Below are 15,996 nucleotides of genomic sequence, written 5' to 3'. Positions count from 1 at the left end.
ATAATAGGAAATAGAGACAAGATACTGTATTGGCATAATCATAGTCTAAGCTATGAGGATAGACTTTGTTAAATAATGGTCACTTACACTTGATTATAGCAAAGTTGTTACTTGCCTGTGGGAAGTCATTGATCTCTAATTCTTCTTCGTATCTCTTAAAGGATTCATTTTGTCCTCCATCCTGTTTCTCCTCCTCCTGCTTCTCTATGGGTACGTAATTGAGCTTAGCATTGATTTTTTCAGCCAGTTGCTCTGCAATGGTCTTGGCAGATACAGTAGGAGCTTGAATTGTGCCTCCTCTCAGGATAGCGTTTGTCGCCTGCTGCATCACATCCTGTGAAAAAACAGGTCCGTGTTGGGAACAAGGTAGCTTAAGGAAGTCCTTTATAACCCAATTGTGTAATTTTATTAGTAATGAATTAATCCTTCGCCAGGGCAGACAAAGTATTTCCAGTTCTGTATCAAATCTTATTATCATTTTAGCTCAATTACAAATCCTGCAACTTGTAACTGGAGTTAGCACAGCACAGATGAGCTAAATAATGCAGTATTGTTAGTGGTGTGCAGAAACACTAAATGAAATGGCAGCCACGGGACAAAGAATTGAACAGCGGCAACGACAACAATAACAACAACAGTAATAGTAAATGCTCTGTAAAGAGCCTGACCTTGAAGTGGAAGGGGACCAATACTTGTGCCTCTGCTCCAAGATTCTTCTGGGCATTGATTCTCAAAGCCAGTCTTTTAGCAATTTCCAATTTCTCTGCATTCCCAGCGGATGGTGTGGGAGCTGACGTCCCTGGTGCTGCCATGTCCTTTACTCTTTTCTTTGAATTGAACATGCTTTCAATTTGTTCATCGATCTAAAGAAAGTAAGAGTTATTATATCACTGCATTTACCATTAGGCAATCTCACCAACCTAAAGAAAACACAAAGGTGCATTTAGTTTATATGCTTTTAAAGAAATTAATTTCATATAAATGGTAGGAGCTGGTCCAGAACTACAGCTCAGCAAAAGGAACAAATGATCTACTAATCAGGAAAAGGCTTGAGTACAGTGTTTACTCCCAAGGTCATAAACCAGGAGTCTAATGTAAGGATTTAGACATGGAAAAGGCTACAAGGAATTTCTTTAAAACACTGCAAGTAAAAAAACATTACTGTAATTGAGGCCAATCGTTCTCATTTCATTCTTATTTATACAAGATTATTATAATAAAAAATGTATGCGACACTTACATAAGCACACATATTAACTATAAAGTACAAGTAAGTCAGAAAGAGACTTTGTAGATCTTGATCTTCAAAGCTATTTACACTTTATACCAAAGAGTACATCCAAATCTACTCATGGAATTTAACCAATTAAGTCAGTAGCAAAGGACACAGAGTACCAAAAATCCATGTGTTCTGCAATGTGTCATGTAACCTACTGGGGAACAAATAAATATATTGAAAATCTTTAAGCAACTTCAATCTTATTTTCAGGTGCTTACATCCACAGCTGTATCTTCATCATCTGAGTCTTGCAAGCCAAGAGCTGCTTTTTGTAGCTTCTTCCTTTCGTTAGCCAAAGCCTGTTCGGTTTCATCAAACTTAAAACCTTTGCCAGAGAATCCACTGCTTTTTTTAATCAGCTTTCCCTCCTGAAAGCAAGAACAGCACTTTCATACTTGGAAGTTTAAAATCCCAATTGATAGTCACAAAATAACTATAGAAATGTATAAATACTTATTCTAAATTTTACTTTAAATTACTTATTTAAAAAAGCAAATCCCAGAAAATTCAGAAAGCTCTTCAAATTTAACAATGGTATTTTACAATGAAGTGTAATAAAAGAGCAGCGTTCATTCAGCTGATACAAACAATACACTATTGGGATTTTCTGGAAGTATGTATTTAAATGCTTTTCAAGTGCAGTGAAAAAGAACCCGCCAGTTTTTCTATCGGAAAAATTCTGAAGTCACTCTTCTTAGCATGAGCAAGATCCTCTGATGGCGAGAGCTCTAGAAACAACAATACAAATTCTGTGAAAGAACTTCATTATCTTTTACGTGGAATTTGATAAAAGCCAAAGCACCCCATACACAGTGTTTCCCTATCACATACCAGATGACAGTATTTAACTTCTCAAGAACAGTCCTGTAAATGACGTTCAAGATCCCAATCCCAAAACCATTTCCACACCTACCTAAGCATACGCATGTGGGCTCAGTGATGTCAGTGAGATGACTTATGTATATACACTGCACAACTACACCCACGTTCACACGCATTAAACTCAGCCTAAAGCCCACTACAGAAGAAAGAATTACTTACGGCTTTCTGCTGGTCTTTGAAGTCAGCCCAGAGCTTCTCCAAATCAGTAGGTATTGGATTCCCAGACAATTCCAAAGCCTTAATGATATCACCAGCATACCGTGCCTGATCCTCAGTAATGAATGTGTATGCATACCCCTGGTCAAAGTGAATATAAAAGATAATAAAGAAAAACCTCTAAAGACACCTTATCTCTAAATTTATGGAAGCACCCTGCACAGATGCTGTTGTTCTGGTCAATAAAAGCAGCCATGGTATTCCTGCTTAAACTGTTTTATCAGGAACAGAATGAATAATGTGATTCCCCAGAAAGCTGATCCAGAGGTAATCAACCACAGAGCATAGAAACGGAAGTTTTTCCTTTCAATCTTGTCAAGGTTAAAAGTTTGGAAAATAAAATCTTACAAATTTAGTAGAGCACATTGCCAACAGTGAAAACCACCCAAACTCTCAGCCAACAGATGGGATTTAAAAGAACATTCATACATCAGAAGAACAAATACGTTCCAACTTTTGTAGTGCTGAAATTCAGAACATATCTTATGCACGATCGCTCAAAACCCTGATATGCACTCTAAAGGAAAACCCTCTTCCCACCAATAACATAAACTACTCCCTCTGTAGCTGTCCCTTGGGAACACCTTGATCAAGCAATCAATGAGGAAAAATGTTCAGTAAAACCAAACCAGACAAGGGATGATACATACTTTATTGCCAGCTCGTCCAGTTCTTCCTGCTCGGTGCACATAATCTTCATAATGGTTGGGACAGCTGTAATTGACCACCAGCATCAACTGTTTCACATCCAAACCCCTTGCTGCTACGGACGTGGCCACCAGAAGTTTGCAGGTTCCATTCTTGAAATCATTAATGATGCTGTCCCTGTCATACTGATCAATGCCTGCCAGAAACCAGACACACAGTTCATTATCAAGTGCTGCTTTGTGCCAAAGATCCAAACACCAACTTCAAACCAACAAAAGCCAAGCAAATAAAATTCACAATACATTCATACTTTCACAGGCAAAACATATTAGCCAGAATTATAAATCTTAGTCTATTATCCAGAATAACAAAACTTTCATTTTTCCTGCTATCAAAAGCTGTTTACCATACCAGGATCTTCAAATGTTTCTTTAATATTATTTTCTATTTAACTTCTTATATTCAATTGAGACCTCATGTGGAGGCTTTGACTGTTCTCTAAAGCCAACAGAAGTCTCAGAAGAACAGAAGTATTTTTCCTTCTTCCACCAAATGAAGAGTGGTTTTGTACTTATTCATTACTGCATTTTTAAGAGCATTATATATAGACAGTTTTAAAATGTTTTGGGATGGACAATGTTCTAAAGAGATTTCCTCTTCTTGCTACTGAACTACTTCCATTCTGTTACTACTTGATGGCAGAAAAGCGAAACAACAGCTGCTATTATTGTGCAATCTCAAGTAAAAATATCATGTAATATCCCCCAATGGCATTCACTACTCTACAACAGCAAGTAGTTAGTAATATTCCCTGAGAGGTGTTAACACTCAGTAACAACTCTGTTGCACATTCCAAGTCAAGAGACATCTCCTTCCCACTTCTGAAGCAAAACCTGCTTAGGAAGAAATAACAATTGGTACTACACAGAAACTAAGTAGCTTCTCTTTGTAACTACCAAATACCAGTCTTCTTGTTTCGAGTTGTTAATATAAACCCTTAAGATTGAAGATTACCTCCATGAAGAGACAAGCAAGGGTAAGAGGCTCTCATTAAATCTTTCAACAATCCATCAGCATGTTCTTGTTTATCTACAAATATGATCACAGATCCCTTCTCTTGATAGTGTCCCAGGAGCTCCAGTAACTTCAAAAACTTGTTCTCCTCTTCTATGACAATCTAGAAAAAGACATACCAAAGTAGGAAGAGTATAACTTGTATCTTCAGTCATTAAACACATTCAGGGTGTATAAAAGTTATAAGGAACAGGAGATAACTTTTTCAGGTTGTTTCTACAGCCAGGGGCAAAAGTACTGTTCAGCTCAGTGGGATAAAACCAAGTTAAAACCAAAGTGATCACTGTGCATTTGCAGATTGGGGTGTTAGTTTATTCTGAGTTCACATTTAATAAGGTCTGAACTTCTGAAGCTAAAAGCTTTGTGGCTACATTGGCCTATATTCAATATTGCCAGGAGTAATTTTTTGCAAGCAAATAAGAAGGTAAGCGAGGCAGATGTGTGATACTTACAACATGCTGCTCCACGTCAGAACAAACAACGCTTCTGCCTCCAACCTGCACTTCTATGGGTTTACTGAGGATTCTCCGAGCTAGTGCCTCCATAGCTCTGGGAAAAGTAGCAGAGAACATGACAGTCTGACGGTCAGGCCTGACGTTGTCTACAATGCGCATAACCTGGTTTAAGAGAAGATTCCCTGTTAGTGCTTTAATTGAACTTCATACACAGATAAAGCTTTGAAGTCAGGGGCTATCTGCACTACACGGACTACAAAACTTTTCTTCACAGATTTCCTCTTGGGATGTAGATGCTGGCACTGGAAGACAGGGAAAGCTTGCTGGATGAGAAAGAAAGTGAAGTGGCAACGTGCAACCTGACAACAGCCCAGCAGAAAGCTTAAGACATGCAGCAGAAACACTACAGCTTAAGAGATGAAATACAGGAATTTCTCTAGTTTTGGAGGACAATATAACCTGATGGCAACTGACAGAGTCCTGGATGTCCAAAGCCGCCAGCAAGTAATTTGTCACTGACATTTCCAACATTTTGTTCCTGTTTCCTGCATGACTTTGCCAGGAAACATCAGGCTGTATAAGCAGGCTACAAATACTAATATGACATCAAGGGATTACATTGGCCTACAAGATGGCCAAAAGTATCCAAAACAAGTGTGTAAAAAAATAGCAAGTTTACATAAGAAATTATTGAAAACAAAGCATTAGGGAGAATAGAGAAAATAAAGAATCAGTTTAAACTGTTGCCTGTATGCAGCACATCTTGAACACTCATTGGCAGTGTAATAATAACAGAGCACTGCAAAATCCTCTAAGTGGCAAAGAACATCTTATGGCAGCATCATTCATATCCTTAATTACCTGAGGTTCAAAGCCCATGTCAAACATTCTGTCTGCTTCATCAAGTACAACATATGTGACTCGACGGAGATTTGTCACCCGACCTGGGAAAGGAGAGGAAAAAACACATGGGAAACAAAATCAAATGGAAATCAAGTTTCCCCTCAGGAATAACTTTTTAAATGTTTTATAGTCTCACTATCTTCTAACAAAGACATTAATTTATTGTTTTAAAAAATTCACTAAATGTGAATTTTCACATTCTCATTTTAATCAGGAATACATTGTGGGAAACGTGTAAGTATGCACAAGGCCCTTTTAGTTTGTCAAACTCTTCTCTTGCATACCATCATAGGGCCAGAAGAACCTGTAAAATTCAGAAAAGTGCCCTCGCCAAAACACATCATAAAACTAAGACTGAGATGAAGCAAGGAGCCACATCAGCCATTATCTGACAGCGACACCTGGAAAAAAACATATTAGAGATTACAGCGCATGTGTGGAAGGCAAAGCCCAGTGCTAACTGCTGCAGCCTCAGACAAACTCCTGTCATACATATCATCTGTAACGCTTCTTTGGAGCTAGAAATCGCTAGTTGAGGATAATCATACTAATTCTAAGTTAACTGCTAGTAATAGGCATAAAACAGAGTAAGCAGTCTTTGCAAAGTGAATATATAAAGATTGAAACCTACCCAGTAACCCTACTAAATTTAAGGACCACCCCAAACTCTGGGACAGCTGGAGACAAACTAAGTTGTGTATCTGTGAACATTTAGAGATTCTGATGGACAGGATAATTAGCACCCTTCCCAAACAAATGGCCAAGAGATTCCCTTTCACGAGAAGGATTTAAGAATCATATCCTCAAATGATATAAACATGTGAACACATTCAGCTCCAAACAGCTGCGGAGCGCCACTGTCAAATGCTCTCAGAACGGAACAGATTGCTTACACTTCCTACAACTACCACGCAGACTTGTGCCTATCAAACTACAGCAGAATCTGGTCCTTTCAGCTTCAGCAAATTGGAGCTGAATCCTCAAATTACTTGGTAGAGATTTAGCGCTGCATTTTTTTAAGTTAAGGAATTCAGACTTAAGGAACAAAATAGGTATTTCTTTATATCTACTTATCTAGTTAACATCTTAACACTTTCATCCCCAAATAATAACTTTGTAAAATTACTTGGGAACAGCATTAATGTACCTACCTTTGACGATTTAAGTCTTGGAAGCCCAGTTCTATATGTCTTGAAGGTACTTTTTCCACAGAAGTTAAATAATGTCAACAGTTTAGTAGAGGTTTTGATGTGGAATAATTTAATAATAAAACTTTATCTAATAAGCATGCAATGGTTACACTAGGACAAAACCTCTTAAAGCTGCAGTGGCTCAGTTGAATCAATCTGAATATTGGATATAAGGTCAATTCTTTTACTTCTGCACAGTTATTTAGGGAGGGCTTCTTTGGTTTTAAAAACCAACAGATAAAGGCAGAGTCAGAGGCTCTTAGGTGCAAGAGGGTAACTGCTGAGCTACGCTAATGATAATAAAGGATCAATGGGCAGACAAAATAAGCAACTCTTATATAACCTTTATTCACATACCTTGAAGGTAAAGAATTTGGACCAGCACATCTTAAGTTTAACAATGATAAACATTCTCAGAAACTCGAGAATGTAATTATTTCCTGTCCTCCCCAAAAAAGTCAAACCAGTATTTGATTTAACCTATTATTACTGCTATATATTCTCAATAGCAAGATAGTGCAGCCTGAAGAGATATAAGAAAATTCCATAAGACCATTTATCAAAATACATGATCTTTGAATTTGTTAGCATTACACAACAAATATACAAAACTCTCCGTAGGAAAAGGTTTTCTACTCACCATTGTTAGCTGCTAACATGTCAATCATACGCCCAGGTGTGCAAACAATTATTTCAGCACCTCTTTTGAGTTCAGCAATCTGATTTTAAAACACAGTGAACAACCTATTAGGGTGCAGTTTTGCTTTATCATTTTTTAAAAACATGTATCATAGAATCCCAGCCTGGTTTGGGTTGGAAGGAACCGTAAAGCTCATTCAGTTCCAGCCCCTGCCACAGGCAAGGACACCTTCCACTGGAGCAGCTTGCTCCAAGCCCCTGTGTCCAACCTGGCCTTGAACACTGCCAGGGATGGGGCAGCCACAGCTTCTCTGGGCACCCTGTGCCAGCGCCTCAGCACCCTCACAGGGAAGAGCTTCTGCCTAAGAGCTCATCTCAGTCTCCCCTCTGGCAGGTTAAAGCCATTCCCCTTGTCCTCTTCTTACAGGCCCTTGTCCAAAGCCCCTCTTCAGGTTTCTTGTAGCCCCTTTAGGCACTGGAGCTGCTCTAAGGTCTCCTAGGAACCTTCTCTTTTCCAGGCTAACAGCATACACTGCAATACAACTGTTGTACTATTGTGAATTGTAGCCTTCAGCAATCTAAGCTGAAGGACAACTAATACTTCTTAGAATTTTCAAGATCAGTACGTTTAAGGCTATGTTATGTGCAAATGCTTAAGCTCGTGTATTACTACCATTCATACAGAGAAAATCCATAATGAAGGCTGCAAATGTACTGGATTTATGGGAGAGAGACAGAAAGTAAATTCACTGCAAGAATAACATTAAGGTTCAGGAGTTATGTGACAAGTAAGGTGTGTTTTTTACATACCTGTTCGCTGATTCCTGTCCCTCCGTAAACACAGACAACTCGAAGCCCAAGTGTCTTGGAGAATTTCTTGCACTCCTTGGTGATCTGCAAAGCCAACTCGCGAGTAGGTGTCATGATGACAGCTGAAATGCACAGCATTTTCATCAGCCATTGTAATACAAAGAGATGTTCTTTATACAATAGAAGTTAATCTTTTGTAATGATGTTTATAGCAATTTACTTATGCTTTTCTTGAAATTACATTTTAAACTAGACATATAAATTCAGACAATATGAGGGGGTGGAAATCTGGTCAAAGTTTCAAAATCAAAGGAGTAAGATCTCCCAGATATAGGGACGGACAAGTGTTCTTGAAACAGCATTAGACAGCCCAATAATCACAAACAACATTAAACTTCATGGTCATCATTAATTCAGTTTAAAAAAGCCACTCATTAATGGATATTAGTAAGTAAATATTCCTCCCTATAGCCAAGAGAAGAACTGAAGACCCTTCTAAAGAATATGCTTGACTTTTCAGTTACTTAAATAGTGATGATGAAAATAAGAACTGTGTACCTATGGGACCTTCTCCTTCTTCTAACGCTCTCTGATCCATAATGTGTCTGAACATAGGCAACAGAAATGCAATAGTTTTTCCACTTCCTGTTTTAGCAATGCCAATCAAATCACGGCCGTTCATAATTGCAGGGATAGCCTGGGTCTGAATGGGAGTGGGCTTTTCATAGCCATGCCTTGAAGAAAGGAAAAACAAAAGATATTTTAAAGAACAAAGTAGGATTCTATAGATGCGAATTGTGAAGTCATGCTAAAAAATCTGTATATTCATAGTTACTGATACACATATCAATGCCATTCAAAACTACAGCTTCAAATGAGCAGCAAAAGCATGATACAAATGGCAGAAGGAACAGTTCATTACAACAGCCCAACACAGACCAATAAGTACTCTGATGACTATAAATGTAACATCTACAGACACAGATGTGTTTCACAATGTGACAAAGAAAAAGGTTTTTCTCATAAACATACAATAGAACACAGTGAGCAAAGCATGATACAGTTCATAAAGTGCCTGCTTACTTTTTGAGGGCAGTGAGAATCTTCATGGAAATACCACACTGTACCCAGGTTTTTATTGGTTTGGGGCAGCCTTTTCCCTTGACTGTAATCCCCTCCAACTCCAGCCTGTACACATTCACCTCTGAAACAGAGTTTGCATTACAACAGAGCCAAACTTGACATTTCTCTACTACCCTGATCAAGATATTCTTGAAGAACTAATTTTATCACCACCAGAAAAGCAGCTTTTAGCTTGTTATACATACATACAGGAGGTGGGTGGAAAATTCTCATGCAGATTTTACAGTCAAAGCCTCACATATAATTATATGAAGTTATCCATAATAGTTATCTGATTCAGTGTTTTTCTAGACAAAGTTGCTCCAAATGCTCTTTTTTATAGTCCAAAAGAATTTGCTGTTTCTTTGCACATCAAAACCTGTCAATTCTTTTCTTTAACAGGACCCAAGGCATTCTGGTTGTATCTGTCCTTACCTTCTTGAGTCATTTTAGCTAGTTCTGGTACTTCAACATAGAAGTTTTTCCTGAAAGGTTCATATTCAATCTTTCCATGATCCACTGGCTCTAGCAGCTTCCTCTGCTTGGTCTGATAGCCAGTCAGGGCAGTCTGGAGATCAACTTCCTCCTCTTCTGAGGAATACTGCACAGATTGTAATTTGTGTGAAAATTACTAGGAATGGTATTCCAAGAGGCTCTGAATTTCATTTGTGGAGGAACTTCACTCAGCAGCAAGTTATTCCTTACCCTATTAAATCAGATGCTAAAAACCCACTTTCACTTTGAGCCCCAACTGTTCTGTCACCCATTTCTTTCATGATCCTCCCAAATCTCAATTTTTACCACATTTTATATCACCTTCCTGACTTTATGAATACTAACTAGCAGCCAACTCATTGAACCCACATCCAGAGAGGGCAGCATACATCTATCTACTTGCACCACCTCTTCCTACTAAAACAGATTTGTTATTTACAGCCAATGTAACAGAAAATGCTTATATATTTGGCTTAGTGTGCTGCTGCCTACTTGAACACATGACTTGGCACCACATTTTGTAGACCTAGAAACAATCAAACTCCTTTCTACTGTTTCCTAAACTGTAACAACATTACAAGTAATAAGAAACTGCAAGATCAAAAATCCTGTGACTGTGGTTCTGCAAATTAACTAACTAAATATTTCTCTCCTGAGAGATGAATAAATCCCAGGACTATCCCCATTCTCTTGTCTCTTACAAGCAGCACATTGCCTTTCGTAGTAGAAATACATTTCCATTACCTCCATTGCATCTTGGTCATTCTCCATGAGCTCCCCTTTCTTCTTTTCCGACTCCACAGCTGCCTTTTTGGTTGTCACCACAGTTACTACTTTGGTAACAGTTGGTCCGGATTTCTATAAAGACAGTTAGTAAGAATTATTGTGCTATCATATATAGCAAACCCCGTACGGCATAAAATATACAGAGTATCTGTATTGCTGAATGCATTATGGTGGTTTGGGGTTTTTTTCTTCACTTCCTTCAATGAAATTTCATCAGAATAATTCCTGATACAAAGAGCTTGATAAAAACACCAAGAAATTAAAGCTAAGGCAAAAAGGCATTAAGTGCATCTAAATGACTTCTTGCTTTTTTTGTATTTCCCCCTTTTTCTTCCAAAGCCATTGTGGTATTAAAACACAAAGCTTAATAAGAGGTTTTACCTTTTCACTCCCACCTCCACCTTTCACACTTCTCATGTTGAACTTCTTGACCTCTTCTTTTACTTCTTCCATATAAGCATCCAAAGGATCTAACTCTTCATCTTCAACCTCATTGCCTTCTTTTTCTCCTTCTGCAGTTTCCTCCTCGTCATCTAATATGAACAAGAAAGATGGGAATAAAACAGACAGGTTAAGAGGAAAGTGCTCACATGTGTTATTAGTCTACACAAAAACTACAGTTCAGTTTTATTACTGTACCACTTTGCCTCAAATAAATCTCTCCAGTTTCTTAATCTCAATTGTAACTTAAACCATCTGAAGCCATGACCAGGTTTAGGTTTTGTTAGTTTACAGTTCTGAAAAGTAATTAAATGCTTCAAAGATAATGCAATACTAGCAAGAAAAGTATTTTAGCTGTTATATATGAAAAGTTAAATACCATCGTCATCTTCTAAACTCCATTTTTTCCCCTGTTTCATCTCTTCAATTTCCTTTTTCAGCTCTCCTATGTTTTCCATCGCCTTCTTGCGTTGCTCTTCCCGCCATTTCTCCACTCTCTCTTTTCGTTTTCTCATCTCTTCCTCTAGTTTGTTCTGATCAAAATTCTATGGTAAAACCCAACCAAAGAGTGAAAATTAATGGCCACTGGCTTTAGTCTATGCTTCTTCAAACAAATATAACCATTCTGTGAGTGTGGACTTCACATCCCCCAACTAGTCCAACAACTTATCACAACAGAAGTAAATGAGAAGAACTAACATCAACCATAACGTTTTCAAGTAAGAAATGCAGTCAGCTGTTTTCTTTTCATGAGAGTAGCTGGTGTCTCATTTGTAACCAAATAACAAATTAAACTTTCAGTTATTTACTAGGAAAAAGTATTTACCAGGAAATATTTACTAGGAAAAACCACTGCTACTCAGACCAGTCAGTTTCAACTCACTGTAGCCACTGACTGATAAAAGGCTGAAGAATTATCCTGTTACCCTGTACTTCCAAAGGTCCTTTGTGACTGGTTTATGCATGGGGAGCCCTCACCAACTGTGCAGCGGCTTCTAACGAAGGAAGGTTAGTAACAACGTTCTGGTTTAGAAGAGTCAGCTAGAACTGCTGGTTTGGGAATTCTTCATCTAGGCACAACTTTTCATATCATGGAATCAGGCAAAGTGAGCTTCCCTCTCCCTCTGTTCTTTGATTCCTGCTTGGGTCCAGAGGACGAGAATATTCAGCTCCTTTGCTGTCACCTAATCTGTGACAAATGAGAGATCCTTCAGGCTTGTCTGAGGTTTGTGGTCTATGAGGTCTAAGAGGTTTGAAATCTTAAATTGAGAAGAACGTTTCTCATCCCAAGAGCCAGAAACATACCCTGTGACAGCAGTGTGTGTTACTGAAGAGAATGCTCTCTCGTTCAGGGGGCATTTTGTCTAGCTCTAAGAACAGGTTTTCTTTTAATGCCCTAATCTATGGCTAACTTAATTCCTAGTTTAAATTCTTATGCTTTAAATTTGTAAGTATTAGAAGTTTCTACCTCAGTGGCCACGGTATTTGGGGTTCCATCTTTATCCTTCTCGTCTTCTTTGTCATCTTTGTCTTTTTTCTTTTCTTTGGAAACGTCCACACCGTCTGTCTTTTCTTTAGATCTTGACCTGAAAGGGAAGATAAAAGAGTTCTGAGAACATTAGAGCTTTTCTCAGGGGGAGGATACACATGTGCTGGACAGAAACAGAACTCTGAACATCCTGTACTGCTTTATGCTTTCAAATTCCTTACAGAGCACACTGCCTCCCTGGGAATCTTTCCATGTTATGGAAATATTCCTTTTAACTACCAGAAATACAGAATCTATTGGAACCCAATTCACATTGGTTCTCCCAACAAGCTTTATTAGACATGTTAAGCAGTGGGAACAGCTCGTAACAGTACAGCCACATAACATTCGCCTTGTTCTACAAACCAAAGCTGTGTCTGATGATTCCCTCCATGCTACCAACAGTTCTATGATGTCTTGTCAGGATGATACCAGAGAACACAAATACCTGTTTTCTGTTTTCCTGTTCTTGCTTGGACTGGAGGACCGAGACCGTCTGCCTCTGCTCCTGCTTCTAGAGCGCCTCCTCTCTCGGCTCCGGGATCTTCTCCTCTCTCGGCTCCGTTCCCTTTCTCTGCTTCTTGAACGTCTGCCATTGAACAAAATTGCATTTATTTAGCACGTGATCCCAGTGTAATTTTCACTGCTATTGAGGAACAGGTTGTGAAAGGAACCCAACAATCATCAAGACCACTAAGAGCTTACAAACTCCAGCATCAAGAAACCATTTAATTGCCAAAACCATTAAGCATAGTAAAACCTATCCTGGACAACAGCAAACTAATCACAGTGGAACCACATTGGTGTTCAGGTGACAAGTATTCCCATCCCCTTTGGTTGGGATTGGAAAGTCATACCTTTGGCGCTTCCTGTCCCGTGATCGAGACCTCCTCTTGTCCCTGCTGCGGGACCTCTCACGTCTCCGGTCTCGATCCCGACTTCTGGAACGTCTGTCTTCACGTTTCCTCTTGTCAGATGGAGAACGGCTCCTGGAGCGGCTGCCGGAGCGTCCCCGTGACGCGGAGCGCTTCCGATAGTGCCTGACCATGGATGCACAGAGACAGGAACAGTTACAGTGAGAGCAATCTGCAGTTAAAGGGTATTGGTCACATTTAGATTGACAGGCCAAAAATGATCACTTACTTACTTGGGCTTCTTGAATCTCTAAGCATTTGTAATCACCTTGCCAAACAGATTAATGTATATGTATATTAATCAGCATATATATGTATACTCCTAATGATGCTGGAATTAGAGGCATTGGTCATGTTTTTGCTTTGATTTAGAGTACTACTATAAGCACATGAGAACATTAGAACACGAAGAACAATTTCCTTTTCAGAAATCCACTGCTTTCCCTTATACAGAGGAAAAGACAAAGACTCTTTGAAGCCATCTCAAAATCTGACAAGCAAACACAACTGTTCTTTGCTGCTTTTTGTACAGTATATCATTTTTATCAGGTTAGCTACGTACATTGCACCTCTGCTCAACAGAAATGCTGTCCAGCTGCAATTCAAGAAACATAAACCCCTGAGCGTATGTGACACAGCAATGGTTAATGCTGACATGAAGAGAAATTCTATATCATCAAACATCACAACAGAAGTGTGAAGAAGTCAGCAAGGCCCAAGGGGTGTGTGAATGAGATGGGACTCTCTTTTTCTCCCCTCATTTAATGCTCTTATCCAACCACACTGTGGGAGACAGAAGGGCTAGGAACCCCATAGGAAACTCTTGGAAGTCACAGAGGGACCTCAACGGTGACCATCTCCTCTTCCTCCAATTCCTGATTTTCAGTCACCAAGCCAGAATAATGCCCTTGCTCACCCTCCTATAGCCCAGGGCCCACAGACCCGTTCTCCCAACAAGCCTGAGAAGCAAGAAGAGGGAAGACAAGACCTCAAGCCCTCACCTCCTTCTTTCCCTTCTGTCCCTGCCGCACAGGGTTGTGTTGCAACCATAATGGCACTAAAAATAAAGCTTATTTCAGCACCTTGATATATTTAGGTGCCGTGTACACTTGGCACCAGTACGGTAGTGCATGATATCCATACACTGCCGATCCACAGCATAACTGAATGCAAAGGACATCTGTCAGTGTAAGGGATCTCTGGTTTCCTTGGCATCTAAGCCACACAATGCCCTGGGATCTGCTCCCCACACCTCCCCCTTTCCAGCATTTGAGTTTCAGACAACCAAAATTCCTACCTTTCAAGTTTTCCCTTAGGGTGTGCCATAAAGCTGAGATGATTTCAGGGTTCAAAAGCCCCAGTCACTGCCTACCATCAGCTGCAGCACACGCAGCCCACCCCATCCATCTCCACTCACCATTCACTCAATTCCTGTGCTTTTAGAACTCTTTGTAAGTAGTAAAATAGAAAATGAATACACGTTTAAACCCACTTCTTACACTTGTTTTAGCTCAAACAGGAAACAATTGTCACTGCCACAACAGAAGCTGTCCTGTGATGAGAGAGGGGCTCCTGCTTCAGTGTGAGCAGTTTGGTGCTCAGCTCCCAGCAGATTTTGCAGCCTGAGTCTCTAACTACGTCCTGCTGCAACAACCTCTGCCCCAGCCAGCCTGAAACTGATTCAGAGCTATCTATGGGAGCAGAATCACTGATTTGAACCCAATCTGGCCCTTAAAATTTCACCTCCTCTACCTCTCTCTATATAAATCTCAGTTGTGGCTCTTGGAAGCTGTTACCCTGCAGGGACAACCACACGTAGGGCCTACTGAGACACTGCTTTGGTGTTAAAACCTCATGGTTTGGTTAAACCAGGAAACAGAGACATGTGCCCCAACAGCACGTGTAACATGGAGTTGGTTTAAAGCCCCGTAGATGTGAGCAGCTCCAAACCAGGCCCGACCTGAGACCCCAAGTACACGGTCACATCACCGCTATGCTGGCTACACCTCCTCAGGTGTGTTTATACGTGCTGAGAGAAGACAGAAGGTGCGCGATCTCACATAAACTTCGGAAGAAAGAGCAAAACCGTCTAACCCGGGTATACAAACCCAACCGGGTAACGACGCCACGGCTACTGACTTAAAGCGAGGCGACAAAGGCCAAGTGGGGTCAGCCAGGTTCGTGCCCGGTAGCGCCGGCTCTTCGGGCCCAACGCCACGGATCGCGTCCCCCGGGCAGGCCCGCGGCCCGCCGCCTCCTCAGCCCGGCTGCTCCCAGGGCCCTGATGCCCGGCCCCGGGTCCCCACCGTGCCCTCACAGCGAGCTCCGCGCCGGGCCCAGCCCCGGGGCCTGCCCCAGCGGCCCTCGGCGTGCTCGCCGCCCTTTGTTCCCTACACAGCCACCCGCACCGCGCCACCGCACCGAGGCAGCCGCGCCCCCCGTTGCGGTCGGTGCCGGCCGTGCCCCCGCTGCCTCACCTGGACTCCCGGCCCATGGCGGCGGTGGCAGTGCGGTCCCCCCGCTACGCGGCAGCGGCCATTCCGCGCCCCAGAGCCCGGGACGAGCAGAGGCGCGGCTGGAAGGGCCCCCCTACTTCCTGCCGCTTCCCACCTGC

At 40.9% G+C, this 15,996-nt stretch overlaps 1 protein-coding gene across 3 annotated transcripts in view; it reads right to left on the bottom strand.

The window, feature by feature from the left end:
* The window catches only part of DDX46 (DEAD-box helicase 46), a 23,648-nt gene extending 7,652 nt beyond the window's left edge, over window positions 1-15,996 (bottom strand). For all 3 annotated transcript variants that reach the window (XM_080627319.1, XM_080627320.1, XM_080627318.1), the window contains exons 1-20: window positions 15,860-15,996; window positions 13,326-13,508; window positions 12,917-13,057; window positions 12,409-12,526; window positions 11,320-11,485; window positions 10,881-11,032; window positions 10,458-10,571; window positions 9,654-9,819; window positions 9,180-9,300; window positions 8,655-8,830; window positions 8,097-8,218; window positions 7,288-7,366; window positions 5,416-5,498; window positions 4,552-4,716; window positions 4,040-4,202; window positions 3,028-3,221; window positions 2,321-2,458; window positions 1,498-1,647; window positions 669-863; window positions 116-334 (exon numbers count right to left, since the gene is read on the bottom strand). In XM_080627319.1, coding sequence (XP_080483445.1) covers window positions 116-334; window positions 669-863; window positions 1,498-1,647; window positions 2,321-2,458; window positions 3,028-3,221; window positions 4,040-4,202; window positions 4,552-4,716; window positions 5,416-5,498; window positions 7,288-7,366; window positions 8,097-8,218; window positions 8,655-8,830; window positions 9,180-9,300; window positions 9,654-9,819; window positions 10,458-10,571; window positions 10,881-11,032; window positions 11,320-11,485; window positions 12,409-12,526; window positions 12,917-13,057; window positions 13,326-13,508; window positions 15,860-15,876 — 2,862 coding nt within the window. In that variant the 5' untranslated portion in view covers window positions 15,877-15,996. The remainder of the gene's footprint in view (window positions 1-115; window positions 335-668; window positions 864-1,497; window positions 1,648-2,320; window positions 2,459-3,027; window positions 3,222-4,039; window positions 4,203-4,551; window positions 4,717-5,415; window positions 5,499-7,287; window positions 7,367-8,096; window positions 8,219-8,654; window positions 8,831-9,179; window positions 9,301-9,653; window positions 9,820-10,457; window positions 10,572-10,880; window positions 11,033-11,319; window positions 11,486-12,408; window positions 12,527-12,916; window positions 13,058-13,325; window positions 13,509-15,859) is intronic.

This window comes from Psittacula echo (genome assembly GCF_963264785.1).
Source record: "Psittacula echo genome assembly, chromosome: 11".
NCBI classification, from domain to species: Eukaryota; Metazoa; Chordata; class Aves; order Psittaciformes; family Psittacidae; genus Psittacula; species Psittacula echo.
This window is presented reverse-complemented; position numbering and strand designations above follow the sequence as displayed.